This window comes from Centrocercus urophasianus, unplaced genomic scaffold, assembly GCF_019232065.1.
Source record: "Centrocercus urophasianus isolate 14NV4802_14NV808 unplaced genomic scaffold, USGS_Curo_1.0 seq_15, whole genome shotgun sequence".
Lineage (NCBI taxonomy): Eukaryota > Metazoa > Chordata > Aves > Galliformes > Phasianidae > Centrocercus > Centrocercus urophasianus.
The window spans coordinates 29,213,100-29,235,469 of NW_024884697.1; the positions used below are offsets into that span (position 1 = coordinate 29,213,100).

At 44.7% G+C, this 22,370-nt stretch overlaps 1 protein-coding gene across 3 annotated transcripts in view; it reads right to left on the reverse strand.

Annotated features, from left to right (window-relative positions):
- Window positions 1-19,914, reverse strand: part of SLC38A1 (solute carrier family 38 member 1) — a 38,483-nt gene extending 18,569 nt beyond the window's left edge. For 2 of the 3 annotated variants that reach the window (XR_006168307.1, XM_042815792.1), the window contains exons 1-5: window positions 19,696-19,914; window positions 11,860-12,072; window positions 6,093-6,168; window positions 5,464-5,579; window positions 274-347 (exon numbers count right to left, since the gene is read on the reverse strand). Coding sequence is in view for 2 of the 3 variants with exons in the window: in XM_042815792.1 (XP_042671726.1) it covers window positions 274-347; window positions 5,464-5,579; window positions 6,093-6,168; window positions 11,860-11,978 (385 nt within the window). In the remaining variant the exon portion in view is untranslated. Of the gene's footprint in view, window positions 1-273; window positions 348-5,463; window positions 5,580-6,092; window positions 6,169-9,696; window positions 9,792-11,859; window positions 12,073-19,695 lie in introns of those variants that run through there. The other variant, XM_042815793.1, reaches the window with a different exon arrangement.
- Window positions 19,915-22,370: the final 2,456 nt, after the last annotated feature.

The window sequence follows — 22,370 nt, forward strand, 5'->3', positions numbered from 1 at the left end:
TATATGTATATGTATATGTATATGTATATGTATATGTATATGTATATAGATATACACTTTCTCTTTACAGTGATGGTCATATGCTGTTCTCCTTTGCCATGACATAAATTATTTCAAATTCTGGGCTTCTGACCCAAAATCTGGTAGGACCTTCTTTTTTGTCAGCAAAGTGATGGAAACCCTGTGTTTCACAAAGCACTTGGCTTTATTCTGAGCACTTTTCACCTCTTCTTTACAATTCCATTGAAATGGTACAATAAAATCTTAGATTACCTGTTTCCTTTGAACACACCAACAGGAGATGTATTGAATAAATAGACAGCAATGTCACAGAAACCAAAAGCAGCCTACAAAAGAACGAAAGATAAAGCTTACTGTAAGAACAAAGTTCTAACGTTACAATATTTTATGTGTTGGGTCATTACCCACTGATGCCAAGATATTTTTTATAATCCTCTGAGAATGCAAAAACCTCTATAAACAAAAGTGATTTACATGCTTTTTGCAGTTCTAACACACTACAGAGGAGGTAAGAAACCTTGTATGCAGAGGAATTCAACCAAGGAAAACTCAGTAGAACTACGTCCTGCTATTAAATTATACCCTTCCAAGCCAAAGGAATGGAGCTGTTTCACCATATAGGAATTAGGATTTAATCAGAGCAGGAATGAGTCGTACACGTTCCTCACCACACAGTCTAAAGCTTTTTTTTTCCCCCCTGGAAGCAAAGTAAAAATTTCAGATGGAAGTCTTCTATTTAAGGATTTTCATGCCAAATGTAAGCATCTCTCCCCAAGACGTGCCACCAAAAGTTGCCTCAGTGCCCCCAGAATGGGGATAGGAGGAAGGCTAACACTGCGCAGAGCTGTCTTGCTCTGGCCAGCTCTTGATGTGTGAATGGGACCTGGACATAACTCAACTCACTAAGTGAAGAAGGTGGTCTCTAGCTTCCATTAAGACCCTATGCTCACAGTGAGTAATCATGAGACTTGAGGACTCTGAGCTTTAGGTGTTGGGCACTAAGGCAGCTGAGCAGGCACCTGACCCTTCACCTTCATGGCCCAGACTGTCTTTTCCTGGGAGTAAAGGCAGAAACCAAAGGCTCGTGCTTCACCCAGGCAGGGACAGGTGCTCCCTCATTGATGTCACTCCCTGTTTTTCCGTGACCCATATTTTGACTTTGCATGCAGAATTGCAGGAAGTAATGACCAAAGTGTTTGTGGAGGGAACCTGCTGGCATAAATGATAATTACTCAGTGCCAGGGGGTAAGTACATAAAAATAGTTTAGTTCGTTGCTTTAGGTCTTTTAGCCAAGCACGATGTGTGTCTTCCCCTCCAACACTGAACACATAAAGGCCTGACCATGTTTTCATGATGTGTGTGAAGAGCATTCAGACAATCTGTTGGCAACTCTGCTTTTTATTATGACAGCTACCCTTGGGACACCAAGGAAAACAAGCCTAAAATTCAAAAGAAAACTGCATATCTATTGCCATAGATAAGCAGAAAGACATCTCTTTTATTGGAACACATAGAACAGAATGAGAAGCCTCCTCCCTCTCCTTTTCTCTTATTTTGGACTATAAATATTTTTGTGTCAAATAATGACCTACGGGTTTCTTGGAGCCAGAGGAGGAGGGAGAAACACAGATATGGCAGGAAGAACTGCTTCTCTGCCAAGAAAGAATGATGGTTCACAATAACACGACACTTTTCGTACAGGCCAAAGGGTGTTTCTCCTTGGGGAGGTGAAGGGAAAGGAGACTGCATCGGCTGCTCCATTTTTGAAGACGTGCTAAGCTCTCCTGCTGCCCTGCTTCCCCTGTCTGTGTGGAGGCACGGTGCTCACAGCTGCCATGACTCACTCCCAGTCCCAAGTGGCTCTGGTTGCACAGGCCAGCATCAAGGCTATTTTAATATTAAAAGCTCCCGTTTTTCAGGCACTGAGCTCATGGAGCTTTTGCAGTGGTAAAAATAACACTCTCGAGCAGCCAGGTATTTATCTGATCTGCTGTCCTTAGCTCCCCATAGGATTAATACAGAGAAGCTTGGCATTTTCATTAACACTGCATGAAGAACTTGTTTGTGTCAGGACACTCATGCCAGAACCACCCCTTGGAAGGGAATGAGAATGTCCATACCACTCATCCTGTGCAAATTTGAAACAGAAGTGGGGAATCTCATACTGCCATCTCAATGCTTATTATTTTGCCTAATTTTAAAGTAGTGCTGGCAGCTATGCAAGCAAACAGCACACGAAAAAGTCACCTCCCTTCAACAAATCCAGAATAAACAGCTTAGGGCAGGAGACTGATACAGGGCTATGAAGAACAGACTGTTCCTATGACACCACTGCTGTTTGCCAACAACTGCACTTCCAAAGCAGCTGAAAAGGGTACTGTCCCCAGCCCCCTGTGGAGCCCAGGCTGCATACTCAGAAGAGCAAGGATTGTGCAGTCCTCTCTTCACTCGCTGAACCCCTGTGAGGCATCAGATGGGGAATAGTGTGAAGAGCAGGGTCATGGCACGGCGTGGCTGCAGCCCAGTGACTGCCTCCAGCCAACCTTAGCACAGGTGCCTGCAGGGAGCGGTGTGAAGCTCCAGTTGTCACCTCACACTGCACCACATCCAACAAGCCCTGTGCCTCAGAAGAGCTTTTCAGCTCCTTTGCAGAGCCAGGCTAAACGCAGGCTGAAGGCACCTTGTGCTTGCCAGCCTGTCTGTCTCTGAACATCATCTGCCACTCTGCTACTGGGACTTGGGTGAAACCACAAGCAGAGTGAACTACCTACAGGTGCTCCTGCTTTTCCCAGCTGACCTGGCCCAACTGAAGCTCCTCAACCTTTTGTGCCATATTTCTGCAGTACAAGGCTTTTCTTCCCTTTTTCATAAAAGAAAGGATATTCTTTTCTGATCTAGGTTATAATTATTAACAATACCAGGATAAAGTTCCTCTGAGTTTCTCAACTGTTTGCCCAGAAAGCCTGACACTTCACTGCATCAATCAGTTTTGTGAGTACCATGTGAGAGCACACATCCATCTCCGTACTTCTTTTCCACAAGAATTCAGGACCTGAACTGATCTACTTCACACTGCAGAATCACAAAAGCTGTGAGAGTGGAAACCAGTTTTGGTCTGCTTTACTAGCCCTGAAAATGATGCTTTAATTTTCACTCCTCTGCTTTCTACTTTTCAGAGATGTCGCAAGCAAGTACTGGCAGTCAGACAACCTGGACAAGGCAACCTAGAAATCTTCTACAATTCTGCTATTCATGTGTAATGAATGTAAGTGCTTTCTCATGTGCAAAAAGCATATGAATTTTTTCCAAGACTTTATTCTTTATCGCTTGTAAAGAAGAGACAGTTCAAAGATATACTTGGAATAAAGAGCAGGACTTTGTAAAAAAAAAAACAAAAATGCACTGAATAAGAGTGTGACCAAAACTGTAAAAGCACTGGTCTAACTTTAACTATGAGACTAAATTTTTAGGCATAACTACAGAAAGCACATTAGGATGATCTGTCTCCAGGCATCAAAAGCAAAATCTCAGCCAGACTGGTCAGCTAGGTCCTGCTAGCTTCCTTACCTTTCATCTCAGCAGGCTGATCCATCTCCAAGCCAACAGGTCTAAAAGCATCATAAAGCTATCTAAAACAATAATCTACTTTTTAAACACAATCTGATTCTCTAGAGAGTAGCACTGTTACTTGCTGTATAAAACTAACAAACATTTTTGGTTTTGGCAGATTTTATGCAGTTAGGTGGCACACATCTACACACTCACTACTCAAACCAAGATGAACTCAGTCTCCACCACAGGTTGTTAGAAGTTTCCCCAGTGTTCACACCACTGGCCTGATTTTGAAAGAAACTGCCTTTCTACACCCTTGAGACCAAATGCATTTCACTTAAACTCTCACAAAAAAAACTGTTCACTGAGAAAGATAGAAGAGAATGAGATTACTTACAGAAATATAAAGCAATTGAGGGCGAAATTGAAGATGCCTATGATGCCCTCTTAAGAAGTAGATATAGAAAGTACTACTCTTTAGCTGAGACACTATTATCTCAGAAGAGACAACTAGACTGAACTTTTTTTGGTTGCAAGAGTTTCTGCAGACCTCTGTCTGTGCCCTCAGAGGTGAACATATCAGAGCATGGTGGAATATCATAGAGAGTTTAGTATCACATGCTGGTTCAAATCAGCAAAACTGAAGTAAACTCAGTCCCTCTGCATAAGAAAAATCTAAATCTGAGTCCTGCTACTTTATTGCCTAGCTTAGTTGCAACACAATAATGAGGCTTTGTACATTCTTAATGTAAGTGGATTAATTCCTCGGATTATTCCCAGATTTTACCCAACCACTGCAAACTGTACTCTAGCAGCATGGCTGCAGCTATACTGGCACAAAATCCTGGAGCAGATGGCTGTACATACCACTTTGGCCATTCATTCTGCTATATGCAGAGCTCACCTTATAATTTTTCAAAAAAAACCTACGAAATGTTAAGTTCTCAATTTTTTAGACTCTGATGTTTAAGAAATAACACCTCTGTACAGTGATCTGTAAACTTAATAACCGTGTTGAGCAGTTCTCAAATACTGTAAATTATTGTGTTTCTTCCCTCAATGAACATTTATTACTGGAATCTGCACACAATTCCCAACTGATTTCTTAACAATCACTTTTCACAATGAAATGCCTCATGCTGCAAACCAAAATAACACAGTATTCTGTGTCTTATTCATTCATTGGCACAGTTTCATTTCTAAACTATAAAATTCTGTTTTATGAAATGCTGCTTTTTTTTTTGTAAAGTACTGTACCTCAGCCTTTTTTTTTTTTTATACTCAAATCTTGGCTATATTTATGTTGCTTTTAAGGACTCTCACATAAGAAACTGAAGAAACTGTGGGAGTGAGATGAAAATATTATATCTGACATTTAAAAGAGCATAAATATTCCTTTTTCTTGCTTACAAGATTAGATATTGCATCATGCTTTGCTGAAAGCTACAGAGATTCTGTGACACAAGTAAGAATTAAGTACTGTCACACTGCAAGTATTACTACTGAATAAATTTGCTATTTTCAATGTATGTGTAATTTGTAGACCATAGGAAAAGTCTCTGGCTAGGCACAGGTCAGCAGTTGATGACATGAACTTAATCTGCTCTAGAAGCACAACTAGTGTTTTTTTTTTCACGATTGCTTTGACTGAAAAATAAATGTCTGGAAAACGTAGCTGACCTTTTCAGCTTGAAAGCTGTAGTTTAGTATTTGAGTTCATTTTTAGACAGTGGAACAGCTGACCCATCCAGCAGTACCCTGAAATCCAAACCACTTATACAGGTCGGCTACTTCACGCGATGAAGAAGAACATCACATTTCCAATGGACCATCAATCACTCCGCTCGCTCACAGAGCAGAGATCAGCTCCTCAACCCATTCACACTTACGAAAAAAGGAAGATTCCTGTGTTGGCCAATGCAAAAGCGAGGCCTAAAATGCCACTGCCCATGATGGCGTTGCTGAGGTTGAAGACAGACATTCCCAAAGAAGTCGTACCTGGAATCTGGAGAAACAAAGGTTTGTGTGTCAGCAGGAGTTTGGAACAGAGCACAGGAATGCCCCTACACCCCAACCTGCAAGCTATGTGATCAGATAATCAGATAGAAAGAGCTACTGCTGTGGGAGCACTGTCAGGTTGGAAAGAGAAAAAAGGCCGCTTCTCTTTTTTCACGCTCATATTCTGATTGCTGCCCTACAGATTTTGTAAACTCACATCAATACAATGGGCAATATACAACTCATACTTACAGTCTGAACTTTAAAATCCATCTCTTGCCACGCCTGTGAGACATCTTTGGTGTGCGAGTGATGCTTTATAAGGCCTGGGGAACAGTCATGCCTTCTGCCCAGCAAGGGTCCAGAGGACTCCCCTTGCCTGAACCAAAATGTTTTTTTGTTTTTTTGGATTTCAGTAACAAATGCCTGTACTCAGCTCTTCTGAAGACTATGTCTAAGGGCTCTCCATACATGAAAGACAGTTCATATTGACAAAGGGAAAGCCTGCAAAAATACTTACATATTCATCACATTTCTTCTTTTCCAAGTGGCTGTTTGTGAGACTTCTCCTGCTTTCTCGGTCCGAAATAAACTTGCTGAAAGAAGTCAGAGGATTAATTCCCAGCAAAGAGCCATTAGAAAATGCAAGCAAGTTAATTCCATGAGCAGCATGTGATCACAAAATACACAATGTATACAAGCTGTACACAAGAAAAGGTCAAGCCTGTAACTGTTAAAGGAGCCCAATTCTGCTTTCCTGATGCCAGCACAGACTGAGTGTCAGTAAAGGTACCACCAGATCAGAATAAATGTGTAGGGAGAGGTATTTTAGGAGATCCAGTAAGGTAAGGGCACCAACAAGCTGCTGAGTACAAGCCCTCTGTTGCTAGCGTGGGGTTGGAGCTAAGAGGAGGAGGTTGTGGATGCCCCGTCCTTGGATGTGTTTAAGGCCAGGTTGGACGGGGTCCTGGGCAACCTGATCTGAATGTGTGTGTTTGGTGGCCCTGCTAGGCAGGGGGGTTGGAACTACATGATCCTTGAGGTCCCTTCCAACCCGGGTGATTCTGTGATTCTGTGATGAGGTGCTGCAGGCAGCAGCGTTGCTGGGGCCATTCTGAACCAGGCCATGTGCTCTGTGGGTGTGCCTCAGGTTGGGGCTGCTGTATGGTCAACAAGAAACCCTTCAAAACTCAGTATCAAATTCATCACACTGTCAAATCGAACATCTCTGAGTAGAGGAACATGAGCTGAATGGCTTTTTTTCCTCTACAGCTTTACTTGCTCTCTATCCCTAATACAGACAACGGATTTACAACGCTTCTGACTAGGGCAAGCTGCTAGTTTCTCCCAGACCCACTCTTCAGCAAACAATTTTACTTTGTGTAAAGCATTCTATCAGCTATTCCATCTTCCAGAAGTTTATGCACAATTAAGTCCCTGGCATCTCTGCTAATTTACAGAGGTTCTCGGGCACTGCCTATAGCAGCCATCATTTGTAACACATAGCTATCCAGTGGTTGTTACCAAGCTTCCTTTTTTCTGTAGGCAGGTTACAGTGACTCTTCTTAAAGCAGGCAGTGAGCTGAACACAAAGACCAGCCCTAATGGCCCTTTCCCACAGCTGGGAACATCTCCTGGCCAAAGATTCACAGTTCTGATTCTGACTGTGCAATTATTGCTGTTTTTGTGGCAACTTTGATTCCTACTATCGTTCTGCTTCGATTTGCTCTGTATATAAACCAACCATAGGCTTCTCCTTTATTTTTTGAACGGTTAACTTCAAAAACTAATTTACTGCAAAATACAGATACTGAGCCAGTCTCTAAAGCCCTAAAGCAGTTGGAATACGTGGCTGATCCTCCCCCAGTGTTTTAAGGAGTGAGAAGCAATCACGGCTAAGGTGAACTGATCCAAAATTAACTTTCTGAATCTCACCAGGAAGGCATTTCACTGATGGAATAAAATCTCAACCTGACCTTCTGTAGATTCATAGTATATGGTTTTTTTTTTTTTTCCATGTCTGTTTAAAGCTGAGCACAGGCAGCTGAGTGTGAGAGGTCTGACAAAGACATTCCAGCTCCCTCTCGAAACACCCTGCAGGCAATTTGTACAGGCAGGAGCGCAGAGAAAAGTTTTGTCTCTTTTGTGTTTCTGAGCACTGCTGGGAACATCTATGGGCTTTGCCTTCTTCTGTCAACCATGGAGATCATGTGTCATTTCAGATTTTGTCAGAGTAAGGAGAAGTCAGCTAGTTCGCTCCCCCTGCTCCTGCTCAGCCCCACGCATTCATTCTGTTAAATAATTACAAAAATAACAAATCTGTAGATTAGTATCTACATTACTGCCATTACTGCCACCAGGCATTAAAGATCAATGAAAATTGTTGTTAAAGAGCTAGTACATGACAAAGACTACATCCAAAAGATATTGCTTAAATGTAAAGCAATTTTGGAATTTTTCATTTCAATACTTCCAACAGAAATGAGTTTTTATATAATTGGTATTTTCAGTAGAACAAATGCATTATTTCCTTCCAGATGGGCAGCGGAGAAAACATCTGGTTTGATAAACTAATTCAAAGTACTTTCTCTGGAGTTAGCCATGTTAAAACCGTCTCATCTTCTATGACAAGGTGTGTTAGTCATCCACTCCACATTTACCATGTTGCAGTGCACACCTTTTCTCTATCTCTGCTGCACAGTGTGAATGGGCAGGCAAAGTCAGACACAGGAATGCGGCCATTGTGACCTTCTGGGAGAGGCAGAGCATTGCCCAGCTTGCACAGGGCTCTTCCTGGCCTGCCTGCCAGCTGGGGCTGTGAGATGCCCGTCTGCCTGTCTGCGGCTACATGCCCTGCTGCAAGCAACGTAACTGGCAGGCCTGGACAGGAAGGTTGCCTTGGGTCGATGCTCAGTAGGTGGCATGGATGCATCGCGGGACACCCCATGCTGCTCATAAATGGAATGTGTTGCTGAACTCAAATTCAAAGAGGAAATAAAAGGAGAAAATAAAAGAAAGTAGGGAGAAGGCAGACAAATGGAGTCAACAGAAACTAATCTTCCCAATATATGCTTTTTTTTAATAAATGTTTCATTTTTTTTTGTTTTTTTTTTTTTTAATCTAATTTCAGGATGTTTTTTTACTACAGTATGTAAAGGAGAACATAGACTGGAATACTATAATTTCTTATTAAATCATGCCTTGCATCTGCTCTGTTCAACAGATGCGCTTAGAAAGCGAGCTACACATTGTCACAATGATGTACATTGAGATTTACAAATCTGACTTGAACAAAGAAATACGACTGTTTGCTGCGGATCCTCCCAGCCCACAGAAAGATAAGAACCAGTGACAGGTCCTACAGAAATGCACAGTGAGGCAACCCATGCCTCCAGTGCCCTGTGGCCCCTGACAAGCATAAAATCCATTTGGGCTGCTTGTTGTCTTCATTTTGAATGCTCTACTCATCATACACAATCATAACTCATTCTTCTACGTTTCTGATTTCCTGGTGTGCTTTCTACATCACAGTCAAGCATGAACAGTTTATGCAAAACTTTTCAGATGCATTTATAGAATAACCTGGTCAAAAGATGATCAGCTCATCCTTGTGATGAAAGAAGCCTCACGGTTGGTTTGGAAAGAATTCTGTAATCCAATTATTTTTCTGCCTTGTTTTACTGAAAAGCAGAAACTCAGTCTTATTGATAAAGTGGTTTTAAAAGGACCGTACTTAACCACAGTCTCCAAATTTAATTTATTAAAGGACATAAATGAGAAATATTTGATAAAGGTGATATCCTGGAGCTAACCATTTTGGCTAAGCAGAGTTAAAACCATTTAGCCATCTTAGATATGTTTAAACATAATTAACTTAAACTGATACTTGACAATGCCTTAAACATTTGTTAGGGAAGGCTCATTTTGCCAAGATGACAGAACTCTATCCTCAGGCGGTTTCTTAAACGGAGCTCCAGCTTGAGCGATGGCAAAGATTTCCAGGGCAAGCAGGAACAAGAAATGCAGAAGAAAGCTTGCTCTGGCTTGCACTATGAAACTTTGACCAGATCTGGGTATAGCTACCAGCAGCCTTGTCAACCAAACAAGGAGCGCTCATAACTTACCCATAGCTGCAGACTAGGACAAGCATCCAGCCAGCAGCTTCCTGACAGCATCATCACAGGTACAGATCCAAGTCTGCTGAACAGCTTAGCAGATCTGTCCTACTATCACAGGAAGCAATAGGTCATCTACACACTGATTTATGTCATATTCAGCAATGGCAAAGACGTGTACCCAGGATAAATCGTTAAAAGACAGCAAACCCATATCCAGAAAGTATTTCACATTTGCACGCACAGAAAAACCCTCCCAATAGAGCTCCTCCCAAATAATATAACATTCCTGCATATACAAATACATATTCAGGCCCAGAAAATGCTGGAAATCTAAAGGGAACTAGAGAATTCTTTTCTGAGATCGGGAAATATTTGGGGTTTAAATCAGCTTTGTACTGCTGCATTGTCCCCAAAAGACTCTTAAAAATGCTACATTCTACATTCTGCTTGAAAAATTATGCACTGGGAAAAAAAAAAGATTCAAAATGAAGCACAGAGTGTGGAATCAAACAAGCGGAAACAACTGCAAAAAGTCAGTTGAAAATTACAGATCTAATCTAAAGCTCAAGTGAAAAAACAAAAAAAGCCCCACTGATACTGGTGGACTTTGGCGTTTCACAAGGCCTTACACCATGTGTCAGACGGCATAAATATGAATGTCCATACACCCCTTAACCTCATATTACACAGAGCCTGGGTGTTTTCTGACACAGCTATGGGATTTCTATCAGGAAGTGAAAACGATAGGATATACTCACGTGCTTGAAGAGCCAGAGCAGGATTTAGAAATTTTGTCTCAGTTCTGACACTTTCCTCACCCAGTTTTTACTCCAACTCAACCCTGCTCAGACGCTGCCACGCTCACAGCGCAGCTCCATAAAACACACGGTGAGCACTGCGTGTCACACGCATGCAGCACACTCCCTGCTCAGCCTCTACAAGTGCTCAATGAAAGATGATGGGCTAACAGGGCTTTTCCCCTGACAGTTTCCAGACAAGAGCTCAGGAGGCACAGCTACCACTCCTCCTCCTATCAAGGACATAAATCCTCAGTACGCCCCAGGGAATGCTTCTACCACTGTCAGCTCATGGAAGCTGGCAGCAAAGCCAGCAGGTTCATACAGGAACCGTTTTGTTTTGACAAAGTCCGAGTTTTGTTTTTTTGCTTTTTGTTGTTTTTTTTTTTTTTATTAAAAACAAAACAGAAGTAGTTTGCATTTCGCCCTGGCACCTTCCTTCAAAGTGGTTGCATCAGAAAATTCCTGATCAGCCCTAACCTCCACTGGCGCAGCCACACTGTGGTCACACTGCAGCAGGAGCAGCTGGTGGCCACCCCATAGCTTTCCCAGCTGGGCTGGCTGTAGGCCCAGCCCCTGCCCCTGCCCTTGCCGTGCAGCGCTTTGACAGGAAGTTTGGTCAAAAAGCTGCCTCTTGCTTTGCAGCTTGCAAAACCCAGCTGGAGCACAGCAACAGACCCATGGTGCACGCAGCAGAGTTCAGCAGCTGTGAGATGCTGGTGCCTGGCATAGAGGCCTGGAAGATGCACCATCATGCAGAACAAGTCTCTTTGGTAAACTACTATACCATAGGAAAAGTGATTGTCCAGTTTTCACTAGAATTGACAAAAAGCTGCATTCCTTATCTGGATACAAGTTAGGTGCAGGTCTCTGAGCAGTTCCTCACCCTCTGTGCCCTGGGGTAGAGTGGTGCTGCTTCTCCTCATCCTGCCCAACTTCGAGCAGTGCCAGCTGCAAATCCCCACCAGCCTGGGGACGCGGATGTGGCCAGGCAGGTTTCAGCTGTCATCATAGGGTCAACAAAGCAATTTGTTTCAAATTATTCCATTGGTCTAATTGTATTTATTATTATTGCTTCTCTGCTTTGTGCAAGTAGACGTTTCAGAATGTTGGGCTTTTTGCTACATTATATGTTTGTGCATTTTATTAGACTAATTTGAAAGATTTGAAACGATGAATAAATTGTCACTCTCTTTGCTTTATCTGCTGTTGCAGCCTATGCCCAACAGATGTCACATATGAAATTCAAATTACGTCTTCAAATGGAGCATGACTTGGTAATGAATAATTCAAAACTTACACTGAAAATTAGAATGCTGTTTTTAAACAGCGTGTTTCTTAGCACAGGCAGTGTCAATGGAAAAATACTCACCTATTTATCTGGCCATTTTCCACCTCTGTGAAATCATTTGAATCGTTGCTGATGTTATCATCTTCAGGGATAGTCATATTCTGTAATTCAGTCAGTTCTAATCCAGCTTTGAATGGCATCTTGGGTGAGGAACTGTACGTATCCAAGTGCTTCTTGAAATGTTAGTGTTTGGTTGGGATCTGGTGGGTAAACGGCAGCCACAGTATCAGCAACCTAGGTAAGACAAGAAAAAAGCCCAAGATATACACACCAACAGTAGGTAATATCACCAGAAGAATACAGTGAAACCTGGACATGAGGGATCATCCTCACCAACCTATCTGGTATCATTAGAAGCAGTTCAGGTTTTAACAGAAGTCATGCAGTCCAGGAGTGATGTTTCATTCTCCTTAACGAGATCAACTCCACAAGCCTTACAGATTTACCCAGTCCCACAACTGACTGCAGAAGATGGTGCCCGCAGTTATAAACTAGGGAGCAAACCTATCATCTTTGATTCAGAAGAAGAGACTCAATGACTTACAAATTAAGGAATAAAACTTATTTGCTTGCCCACGAACCATTAGTTATTCAGTGTTCATCTTCAGTACATTCTCCATATTGCTCCTTACTTAAAAATATAAAATACCTCAAGTTCATGCTGCTGCTAAATGGAGGAACAGTGGGGCAGTGTTACCACAGCACTCTGTTCTACTGATGTCTGTACTCAAGGTATTTGAGTATGTTAGGTTTTTCTTTGGTAAAGAAGAGGTACAGAGGCTGCTCTGTGTATGGCTACACTTACTGCAAACAAGGACAAAACCAGACAACAATAAATCCCTAAGAACACATCTCATATGAAGAATGAATAACATACATATTGTATCAAGCAGTTACTACTTATTGACCAGGAGGCCTCTCTGCTGTTAGATGTGTTACATAAAGGTGCCAAGAAAAGCACCAAAGGCAATTTGGATAGGGCTGCTATGGTGGCACGTTTCCTTGTTAGAAATGTAAATCAGCTGAAGGCCAACTTTTTCCAGAGCCTGACAGACCAACAGTGCCTGCATGATGCAGAGGCGCCAGAATGTTATTCAGAAACAAGCACCCACACCACAGTCATTACATTCCCGTTTTGTGAATGAATGTTCTGCTGCATTGCCAAGCAATAATTTGCAATTTGTCTTGGGGTACTTGGTGAATGCCCACATGCCACATTTATTTGGGGATATTTCCTCAAATTTGTGGAACCGCCTCAAAGCCACCAAGCTACTCTCACGCAGCCAGGGAAGCAGCAGTGTCCCCAGACTGTGACATCAGCCTGCTCCAAGTAAGTTTGCAGGGCTCAATACTCCTGGCTTACACCACTTCCCCTCACGCAGAGGAGGGCTTTGCAAAGAAGCCCTTTTCCCTTCAAGTTTCTGAGCAAAGTACATTCATCCTCAGTCTTCCAAAAGCTTCCCCATGAGCCCTGGCCATGGCAGAGGCACTGTGCTGTTGGCGGAGCGGGGCCCACCCTGCCTATGGGAGCAGCACATGCCCAGATATGGAGGCATGAGGAGGGCACATGGCTGCCAGGGGAGGACTGTGTGCATGGACCCTGGCCAGGCTTTCCTCAGCTCCCCTGCACAGCAAGTGCAGAGCACGAGCACCCAGGGCAAGTGCTCTGTGTTTTATAAGGCTGGTGCAAGGCAAAACGAGAGTTGGCTGCAGACATACAGCTGCAAACCGGTGAACGAGGGGTGGCTCTGGTGGTGATATTCTGGAGCAGTCTTCCCAGGGGCATAAAGTAGTCTACTTATTTTGGAAGGAAAGCGTGATCTTTTTATAAAAGGATAAAGCCACAGGAGGCAGCGGCTGTGAGGTGGCAAGGAGTGAGCATGCTGAATCCTGAGGCTTCTTGTGACCATCAGTCCCTAAAATAAATAGCACCTTAACAGAAGTGGCAATGTGTACTGAGATCTGTATCTGGCATTTTAAAGCCAAGCAGAGGCTCGTCTAAAATTCAAGCAGCGCAACTTTCCCCGTGGAGGCTCTTTTGCATCTTTGTCCCCCAGGAGGATTTTCCCAATCACCCTGACACTGCTTGTGCTTAATAAATTCTATGCTGAGTGTGTGCAAAAATAGGGGCTGAAATTCACCCTTCTGTGAGGTAAACAGCTTGTTCGAGAGTGGGCTTCACGGCTTGCTGGTGTGCAGCTCCTGCTTCCCCTTCCTGCTGCCACGCAGCTGCTACGCTGTGAGCCGGACCTACAGGAAAGTGTCTGGCTGATTTATCTGCAAGGAATCTTTGGAGTGCAAAAGCGATGACTTTTCTGTTTGTTTGTTTGAACTAAAGCTCACATTCTACCAAAAACAGTCTGAATGAAGATGCTGGTGCAGCTGACGCCAGCTGACCCACCAGTAACAACTTCAGCAAATTCCAGATTTCAGACAGATGAGTGGCTCCTGCAACAGCATGACAGCATCTTGGAGTCTGGACCGGGTTCTTGTTAGGTTAAGTGGTTTACTAAAACAAAACAGAACCCTGAAACTAACAACACTGTGGAGTGAAATAATACATTGAACTTCCAAGTATGAAAAAACCTGACCTCAGTGCCAAAACATGAGGGCAGCAAAGAGAGAACTGCGAGGCTGGGGCGTGGAACTTCGACTGTCACAGCAGGAATTCATTCCAAGGCTTTGGCAAAGGATAACTACCTTGTCCTTAGCACCTCCAACTGTAAAGCTGGAGTAACAATAGTGACAAAAGCATTCAGTGAAGTGCTTGAAAATTCAGAGAGAAAGAGCGATATGTGTGATACCCAGAAAAAAAATTCCAAGTAAAGCTCAGAAATTTTGTAAAAATAACTTTCCTTTAGATATACACAACACAAACCCTTCATCAGAGCTAACCACTCTTGGTTCCCTCCACAGGCCTGGATACAGGTGGTCACATGCAATTCACTCCAAATTGTCTGTTTACATTGTAGGTGATGGAAGTGACAAATAGCACATAGCTTCTCAAGAACACCCACAGTCCCTAGAGGTAGAGATCCCAGCTTTACATTCCTAATGCTGCATGCTGGCTCTGCAAAAGTATGGAGAAAGGAAGACAGATGTGTATCTGCTGCTGGTGCCACTGATGCTGTAGGAAGGAAAAAAAACAAATGCTTCACCTCACAAGAGTCATTGTATGTTGATTCTGAGCTGGAAGGTGTTTGTATTTTTACTGAAAACCTTTTCGTTCAAACAATATGATAAGGTAAATGCAGATAAAAATGCTATGTTGGCAAAAATTGCTAGACTGAACTTGATTATTAACTGCCTTTTAATGTAAATTAAAGATAATCTGAAAAGTGACTGCAGCAATCCCTTTGTGCTTGCTACTCTGCCCATCTTTAAACCTCATAAACAGAGAAGTTCCAGATGCCTGCAATCAGACCTCTCTCCAGACACACACAGACTAAAACAGAAAGAAAAAAATTAGAATCTTGCCCTTACTTCCGACTTTTCCACTCACATGGGCAAATACTTCTTGAAGCATGAATTGCCCCAAGAGAAAACCAGAAAAGGGGTAAAGACACTTCTAAAGGAACCTCAGAAGTCTGTGTTTGGTAGCTGATCCAGGCCTCCGGTGCAGCAGAAAAAGCCCTGCACTGGCCTACGAGCTTGGTTTTCTCTTTAGACATCCCATGACATGTCTTGCAAATCCCACAACGGATAATTTATTCCCTGTTCCTTGTAGAACATGGGAAAGATTTCAACTGGTCACAGACTTCAGAAGGAGGACTGTAATATGACACAAGAAGATAAAACGAGTTTATTTTTCTCAGGGATATGGAGACCTTCACAAGCCATTAAAACACATTCCAAGAGCCGGGCTCTTTTTCTCTGTTGCCTTCTGACACATCAAAAGAAAAATAAAAAGAGCCCTGCCACTCCTCTCTTCCGGACAGTCAAAAGCTCCAGACTGGCAGTAATGGGCTCAAAAAGTTTGTATTTGACAAAATATGTTAATATACACAATCTAACTTTATTTCTTTTGGCTCAAGCACGAGTCCTTTCTAGGCAGTACTTGGAAGAGGTATAATATATGAAATACACCTCTAGAAAAACGTTAGAAGCAGCATATCTAAAAGTAACATCACTCCTGGTGGTAACGATGATGGCATAACTCACAGGTATTTTTTTTCATATCCTGTGAAGGACATAATTCAAGAAATGCCATCTTAGGATGAGACGCTGCCCAGGAGCTGATCAGGGCACGGAGTGGGGCTGGACACCATTATGCCCATCCTGAGGTATGGTTTTCCTCACGTCAACTTGCACACTCATCGCGTGCTCCATTCACACTGCATTTCCTGCAGTCTTTGGGATGGCAAGTATCCAAGACACACTAAGCAATTTTAACTACGGAATTCAAGACAATTTACTTAAAAGAAATATGACTCAACTTTTTGCTCAGGAGTTTTGCCAAGAAGTCCCCCTTCTTAGTCGGTTAGGAGGCATCAGAATGCAGCACCTGAGTTTTGCACATGCTGTTTCATTCTTGCAAAGCCTGAGATATGATACATCTTTGTTGGCACTTTTGAAAGTTCTTTCAAAGAACAGCAATGTGACCAATAAGACTCCATGGGCATAAATAATGAAAGGCCAAGCCTGAAATGCTGCGTATGGACTATTCACTTAAACGACAGAAAACAATAATAGGTTTTAGACAGTATCACATTGAAAAGCCAGGAAGCAAACCTCTCCTTTCTGCTAGAGACACCTGACATCTGGAACATCAAGTTCCCGTTTTACTCCTAACCTACAGGAAGGACAGAATTGAGAGATGAGAGGAGCACTACCGAGATAACAAAGAGCCTGGAAATAAATTAAACACTGACTCACATCCAGTGAGCAAACATCTGTAGAGCTGAAAATGTCACTGCCTCCAGCTATCCGGCACTGCTCCTCTGCAGCCCAGGGAGCTGGAGGAAGGAAGCAGCCTCATCCCATTTGATCCTTGATCAATTGATGCCTGTGCCACCAGCGGCAGCACTGCCAGGCGTTGTCAGTGCGGTGACCATCAGTCCTTCCAGCATCTGCAGCTGTTGGCTCAGTGGCTACAAGCCACCACCTTTCACATCCAGGCTCCTCTATCACACAAGGAAGGAACAGTTACAACACAAGATGGGGGGAGCAACCAACAAGTGAGACAGAAGACTCGATGAGGAAGATCGGAAAAGGATATGAAGGCAAAGGAGCAATATGCACACGTGTTCAGCCATCCTCAGCACTGTGACCTTGTGTTGCAACAGAAAAGTGTTCCCTATCGCACCCCATGCTGCCCTTCCACGCGGCATGAAGGAGGAGGGGTCAGTCCCAAATTAAGTCCCGACAGGCTGCTCAGTTGATTAAAGGCAGGCAAATCAGAAATCATGAAACACTCGCCTGATTCACCCAGTGATTCATTACTTTAGGCAAAACACTTAAAGATGAGCCATAAAGGAAAATGGTTTTAAGTACATTTCTGTTCTGAGCCCTTCCCAGTCAATTTAGGGAAGGCATTTGGCAGAGGAATACAGCCACATTTTTTCCTAATTATATTTCTCTGTGAAATCCTCTTAACAGGCTGGGTTTTGCTGAAGAGGTCCCAGGACACACCACCACAACTAAACGAACTCTTGTGCTGCACAGGGGCTGTGCTGTGAGTGCTGCAGGATGAGCCACAGCAAGCAATGAGAAGGAGTCCACAGGGCTAAAAAGCAGCTTCCATATTCCAATCTGAAATACACTGTGTACCACAGAAAGGCAGTTTTGCGTAGGTTCATATCTAACTCATTTCTTCTTTTTCCCCCAGTTTACACGTAATTTCTTTGCTTTGGTTTCCTTTACTGTAGAAAACTCAGACTGATATTTAGCTGATAACCTTACACAAATATTATGAGTGAACTGGAAAAGGGCTGTAAAGCACTTCCAACATGAACAGGCTGCTGTTTTTCCCATGAGTAGCTGCTCAGTCTTCTTGGGTTGGATTAAGGTTACAGTAATAATTACATGCCAGAAAGGAAACTTCATTCAGGCTTGAAACATTTAAATACCCCCACAACATCTCATTTGCCTTCATCATATGAACTTTTAAAGCAGCAGTAATTGTTCTGCTGGGTGTTAAGCCTGCTTCTATAGAAACGAGCCAACTGAGGAAAAAAGCAGCGGGAATGGACAGGGCGCAGGAGGGAGAAGTGTGCCATTTCTGCTTGGTCACCCTTCTGCCTCCTTAAAGAATGATGAAAATCCACATGAGAAAATCCAGATGAAAGGCAGCACAGAGACCTGAGGAAGGGAGCCCACTATAAGAGAGCTCCCATCCTACACTTCAGGCATTAAACCCTGGATTTGGCCTCAAGGACATGGGCCTGCCACGGTCTCCAGCAGGCTGTGCGATGCCCCACAGCCAGGGGACAGGCAAGGGCCAGGCAGCCTCAGCGACAGGCAGGGGATGCTGCTGCTGCAGTGTGCCTGGGGCAGCGTGCTCTGCTCTGCCTTCTCAGCCACAAGAGCCTCCTCAAGGCAAAGTCACACAGGAGTCACACAGTGCGGCAGCTGATCCCGTTGGAGTCAGTGAATTTCCACCACGCCACAGCAGCAGGCCTTGCTCGCTGGGAGCGCACGATGCCCGGATTTTGGACAGGTTGCTACCAGCTGATTTCAGTGCCATGTGGGAACAGCAGCTACTGACTATGTATATCCTTCAGCAACAGATGGAACTTCCTTTTGCAGGCTTTTTAAACGGAGTTCATGCTTCGGTGAGGAAAGAAGTTGCATGGAGCAATGATTTCTTTTTCTTCCCTTTACTTCTAGACTCAGAGTATATACACGTATTTCCTCCAGAATGTATTCAGTCAACTCAAATGGGCTTTATCTCGTGTTTGTGCAGCAATGGTTGCCCTCGTGCAGCATCAAACCCAAGGGCGAAGCAGCACCAAACGCAGCTAGCAGCAAGGGCCCCGCGCACACGGGGACCTGTGGGCACAAAGCCCGCTGCCGTGCAGGGCTTTTATTTCGCCTTTCTACCGCCACATAAACAAAGCACAGCTTTACAGCTGCCCAGCTCCTCTTTCACAAGGGTGAATAAACGACAGCTACAGGTTGCAAGGCAAACTCGGGGAAACAATGGGGCGCACCCCCCTAACAACGGGCTGTATCCACGCACACGTGAGCAGATGTACACACTCGGACATGCCCCACTTTTATGCTCGCCTTTGGCACGTTAAAAACGAGCAGATCGCCTGTTACATGCTCACATATTTACTACATGCACACGTACGCACAAATACATACACACACACACACACACACACACACACAAGCAAACGCGCGCGCTGCCCGGGCCCACCCCGCATTTTCCAAATGCCGCACAAGTTCCCCACGGCCGCGGCTGTGGGGCAGGGCCGGGCCCGGCACGGGGGGCTGCGGCACACTGGGCCCCGGCCGCGTTCGCAGCTATCACATTCTGGAGCTCCTAACACAGAAAATGATCTTTTTTTTTTTTTTTCTTTTTCTTTTTTTCGCATTGCCGTCGCTTCATTGCCCCAATCCCCCTTTAATATTTTGCTTTTCATTTTGCCGCGGCTCAGCATCCCGGCGGCCCCCTTAGGAGGCGGATGCCGCATGGCAGCTCCCCCCCCCCCCCCCCCCCCCAGGCCGCCCCAGCACCACGCCGCCGGGCTCCCCGCCGCCGACCCCGTGCGTTCGCAGGGCTGGAAGCCGGGCACGTTCGGGGACAAAGCGCGGAGGGCCCCGGCCAGGCTCTCCCCGGCCATGCGTGGAGACAAAGGCAGCGCGGGGCGCCGCGTCCCCGTCCCCGGGATTGCATCAGATGCCGCCTACCTTGCGAGGAGCCGCGGGGAGCCCCCGGCGCGCAGCGCAGCCTCTCCCAGCGGCGGCCGGCTGGAGCAGCCCGGCGGAGAATCGTACTGAAAAGAATACGATGAAAAAGAAAATAAAAATAGTCAGGAAGAAGCGAGAGGCCGGGGGAAATTAAATTGGAGAAATGAGGACTGCGAGAGAGATGCCGCTCCTCCCGCCGCGGGTGTGTGCATGTGGAGGTGGACGGGCGGCGAGAGCGCGCAGGGCGCGCCGCCGCGCTAGAGCGGGACCGCGCCGCCAGGTGCCGGGGCCGCGTAGCCCCCCGGGCCGCCCCTCCAAGCGGGGCTGCACGCTGCCCCCCTACCCCGCACCCCCTCCCCGCCGGACACGCACACGCCGTGCCGTGCTGTTCCACCACCGTCGCCGCCACCGCGTTTCTGACTCTTTTTTTTTTTTTTTTACAACAAAAATCGTTTTTCTTTATGTTTGCTTTCTTTTAACTCTGGGGCTCGCCCAAAGCAGAGCCTCTTCTGGCAAGGAGGGCAGATTTTGGTGGGTCTGTTCCCCGAAATGGCCACGGATCTGGCATCATCATTGCCGATTTCCTGTTTCGTTATGCAAAATGTATAGAGTGGAAATGCAGCAGTTGGTGCCAGAGGTCAAAGCATTCTCAATGGGAGAAAGCCACGGTTTTCAGACATAAGAGGGGGATTTACTGCGTAGATGATTTACTGGAACTTCTTGTTCCCAGAGTTATCTCTATAAAGTACTGTAGAAGCTTTCCAGCATGGGAAAAAATCCACCAACTTTTAAGAACAAGCCTGAAGCAAGATGGCTTTGCGGTTAACAAGGGAGACTGCAGGCCCTGGTTCCACTCTGCAGCACATGGCCTGCACTGGATGCCCTGTACCAGGGCAAAAGGGAGAAGGATGCCAAGAGTGTGCCTTGATAAGCTAGGAGACCTTCCAGAGTATCCAGATTGTCAGGCCCAAAGGCAGATGTTGCACATGAAAAATTGTGTTTTTCAAATCTGTACGTGCACAAATTTGATTTCCTTTATGATGATTACAGCGACTTTTTGTTTTCACTATGGAAGCTCTTTGGATGTGAAGTACACTGTGCTAGCAGTGAGTTAGTTCACCCCACTGTACCCAACAAGGACAGGAGCTGAACACCCTCCTGGTAAAGGGAACTGAGCAGAAGGAGCTGCCCAAGGACACTGAGCCAAGGGCTCCACCAACACTTCCTCATGGCCAGGAGCCTCTCTATTGCTCATGTATGGGGCCCCATCAAAACTTCAACCAAGGATATGGGGTCACCTCCAAGTCAGGGGATCGGCTCTGGGTCCAGCCCTGTGTGCAAGGCACCAGATCCTGCCAAAATGTAGACCAGAAAGTACATGCCACCCTCACTCACTAAGATGTGTTTCTATCTAAAGTCCTCCAATTACTAAATCAGAATGTACATTTCACACTGCATGGGGTCAGGCAGTACTGGAGCAGGGAGCTGATCATCCCTCTCTACTCTGCACTGGTGAGGCTGCACCTCGAGTGCTGTGTTCAGTTTTGGGCCCCTGGCTACAAGAAAGACACTGAAGCCCTGGAGCACATTCAGAGAAGGGCAGTGATGCAGTGAAGGGTCTGGAGCACAAGTCTTATGGAGAGTGGCCATGGGACTGGGATTGTTCAGTTTGGAGAAGAGGAGGCTCAGGGCAGACTTCATCACTTTCTGCACTGACCTGAAAGGAGGCTGTGGCAAGGTGGAGGTAGGCCTCTTCTCCCAGGTAACAGCAATAGGATGAGAGGTAACAGCCTTAAGTTTCTCCAGGTGAGTTTTAGGTTGGATATTAGAAAAAAAAAAAATTCTCCAAAAGAGTGGTGAAGGTACTGGAACAGGCTGCCCCAGGGACGTGGTGGAATCACCATCCCTAGAGGTGTTCAGGAAACACGTAGCTGTCACATTTAGGGCCATGGTTATTGGGCATGGTAGTGATGGGTTGGGGTTGGACTAGATGATCTTAGTGGTCTTGTTAAACCTTAATGATTCTCTGATTTTAAAAGAAGAAACTTATATATGTTTCTCTAAATCAAAACCTGTGTCACATGAGCAGGTGTTGATTCCCTGTGTTTTGTACTTGTGAAGACACACATTTTCTGGTTTACAGCTGATTTGGTTCTTACCTGATCATGCATATTTTTAGAACTGCAGTAATTAGTTTTTGTGGAATTCAGAAAAAATCTTTTTAGCCCATCTGAATGCACCTCCACAAAAGTGGTTGAACTCAGAAATTAAAAATATTTTACGGTGTGTTTTACAGCATTTTACTTGCACTATTAAGATTTCAAATTAATGTTTTGCATTTCTCCATTTTTCCTCACAACATCTTTTTGATTTTGTACACTCTGGGCTCTATTTGCCCTCATATTGTGTGAAACTTTGATGTCTGTGGCCAGCACCTTCTAGTTCTAGCTTTTGCAATTCTTGTAAGATCTTTTCAGTAGGTTTTCATGTTATTCACTCCTTACTGACCTTAGTGACCTTAGTAACTCCTCATGGACCTTTATCTTTCTGTGTATAATCTCCCTTCTGTACCTGGTTTAAGAGGTACGAAAGTTTCAGGAGTTTGCTTTTATATTTGAGTCCTACCGTTTTTCTTCCTGTTGTCAGCCTAGAACTGGCAGTTCTCTCCTTGAATG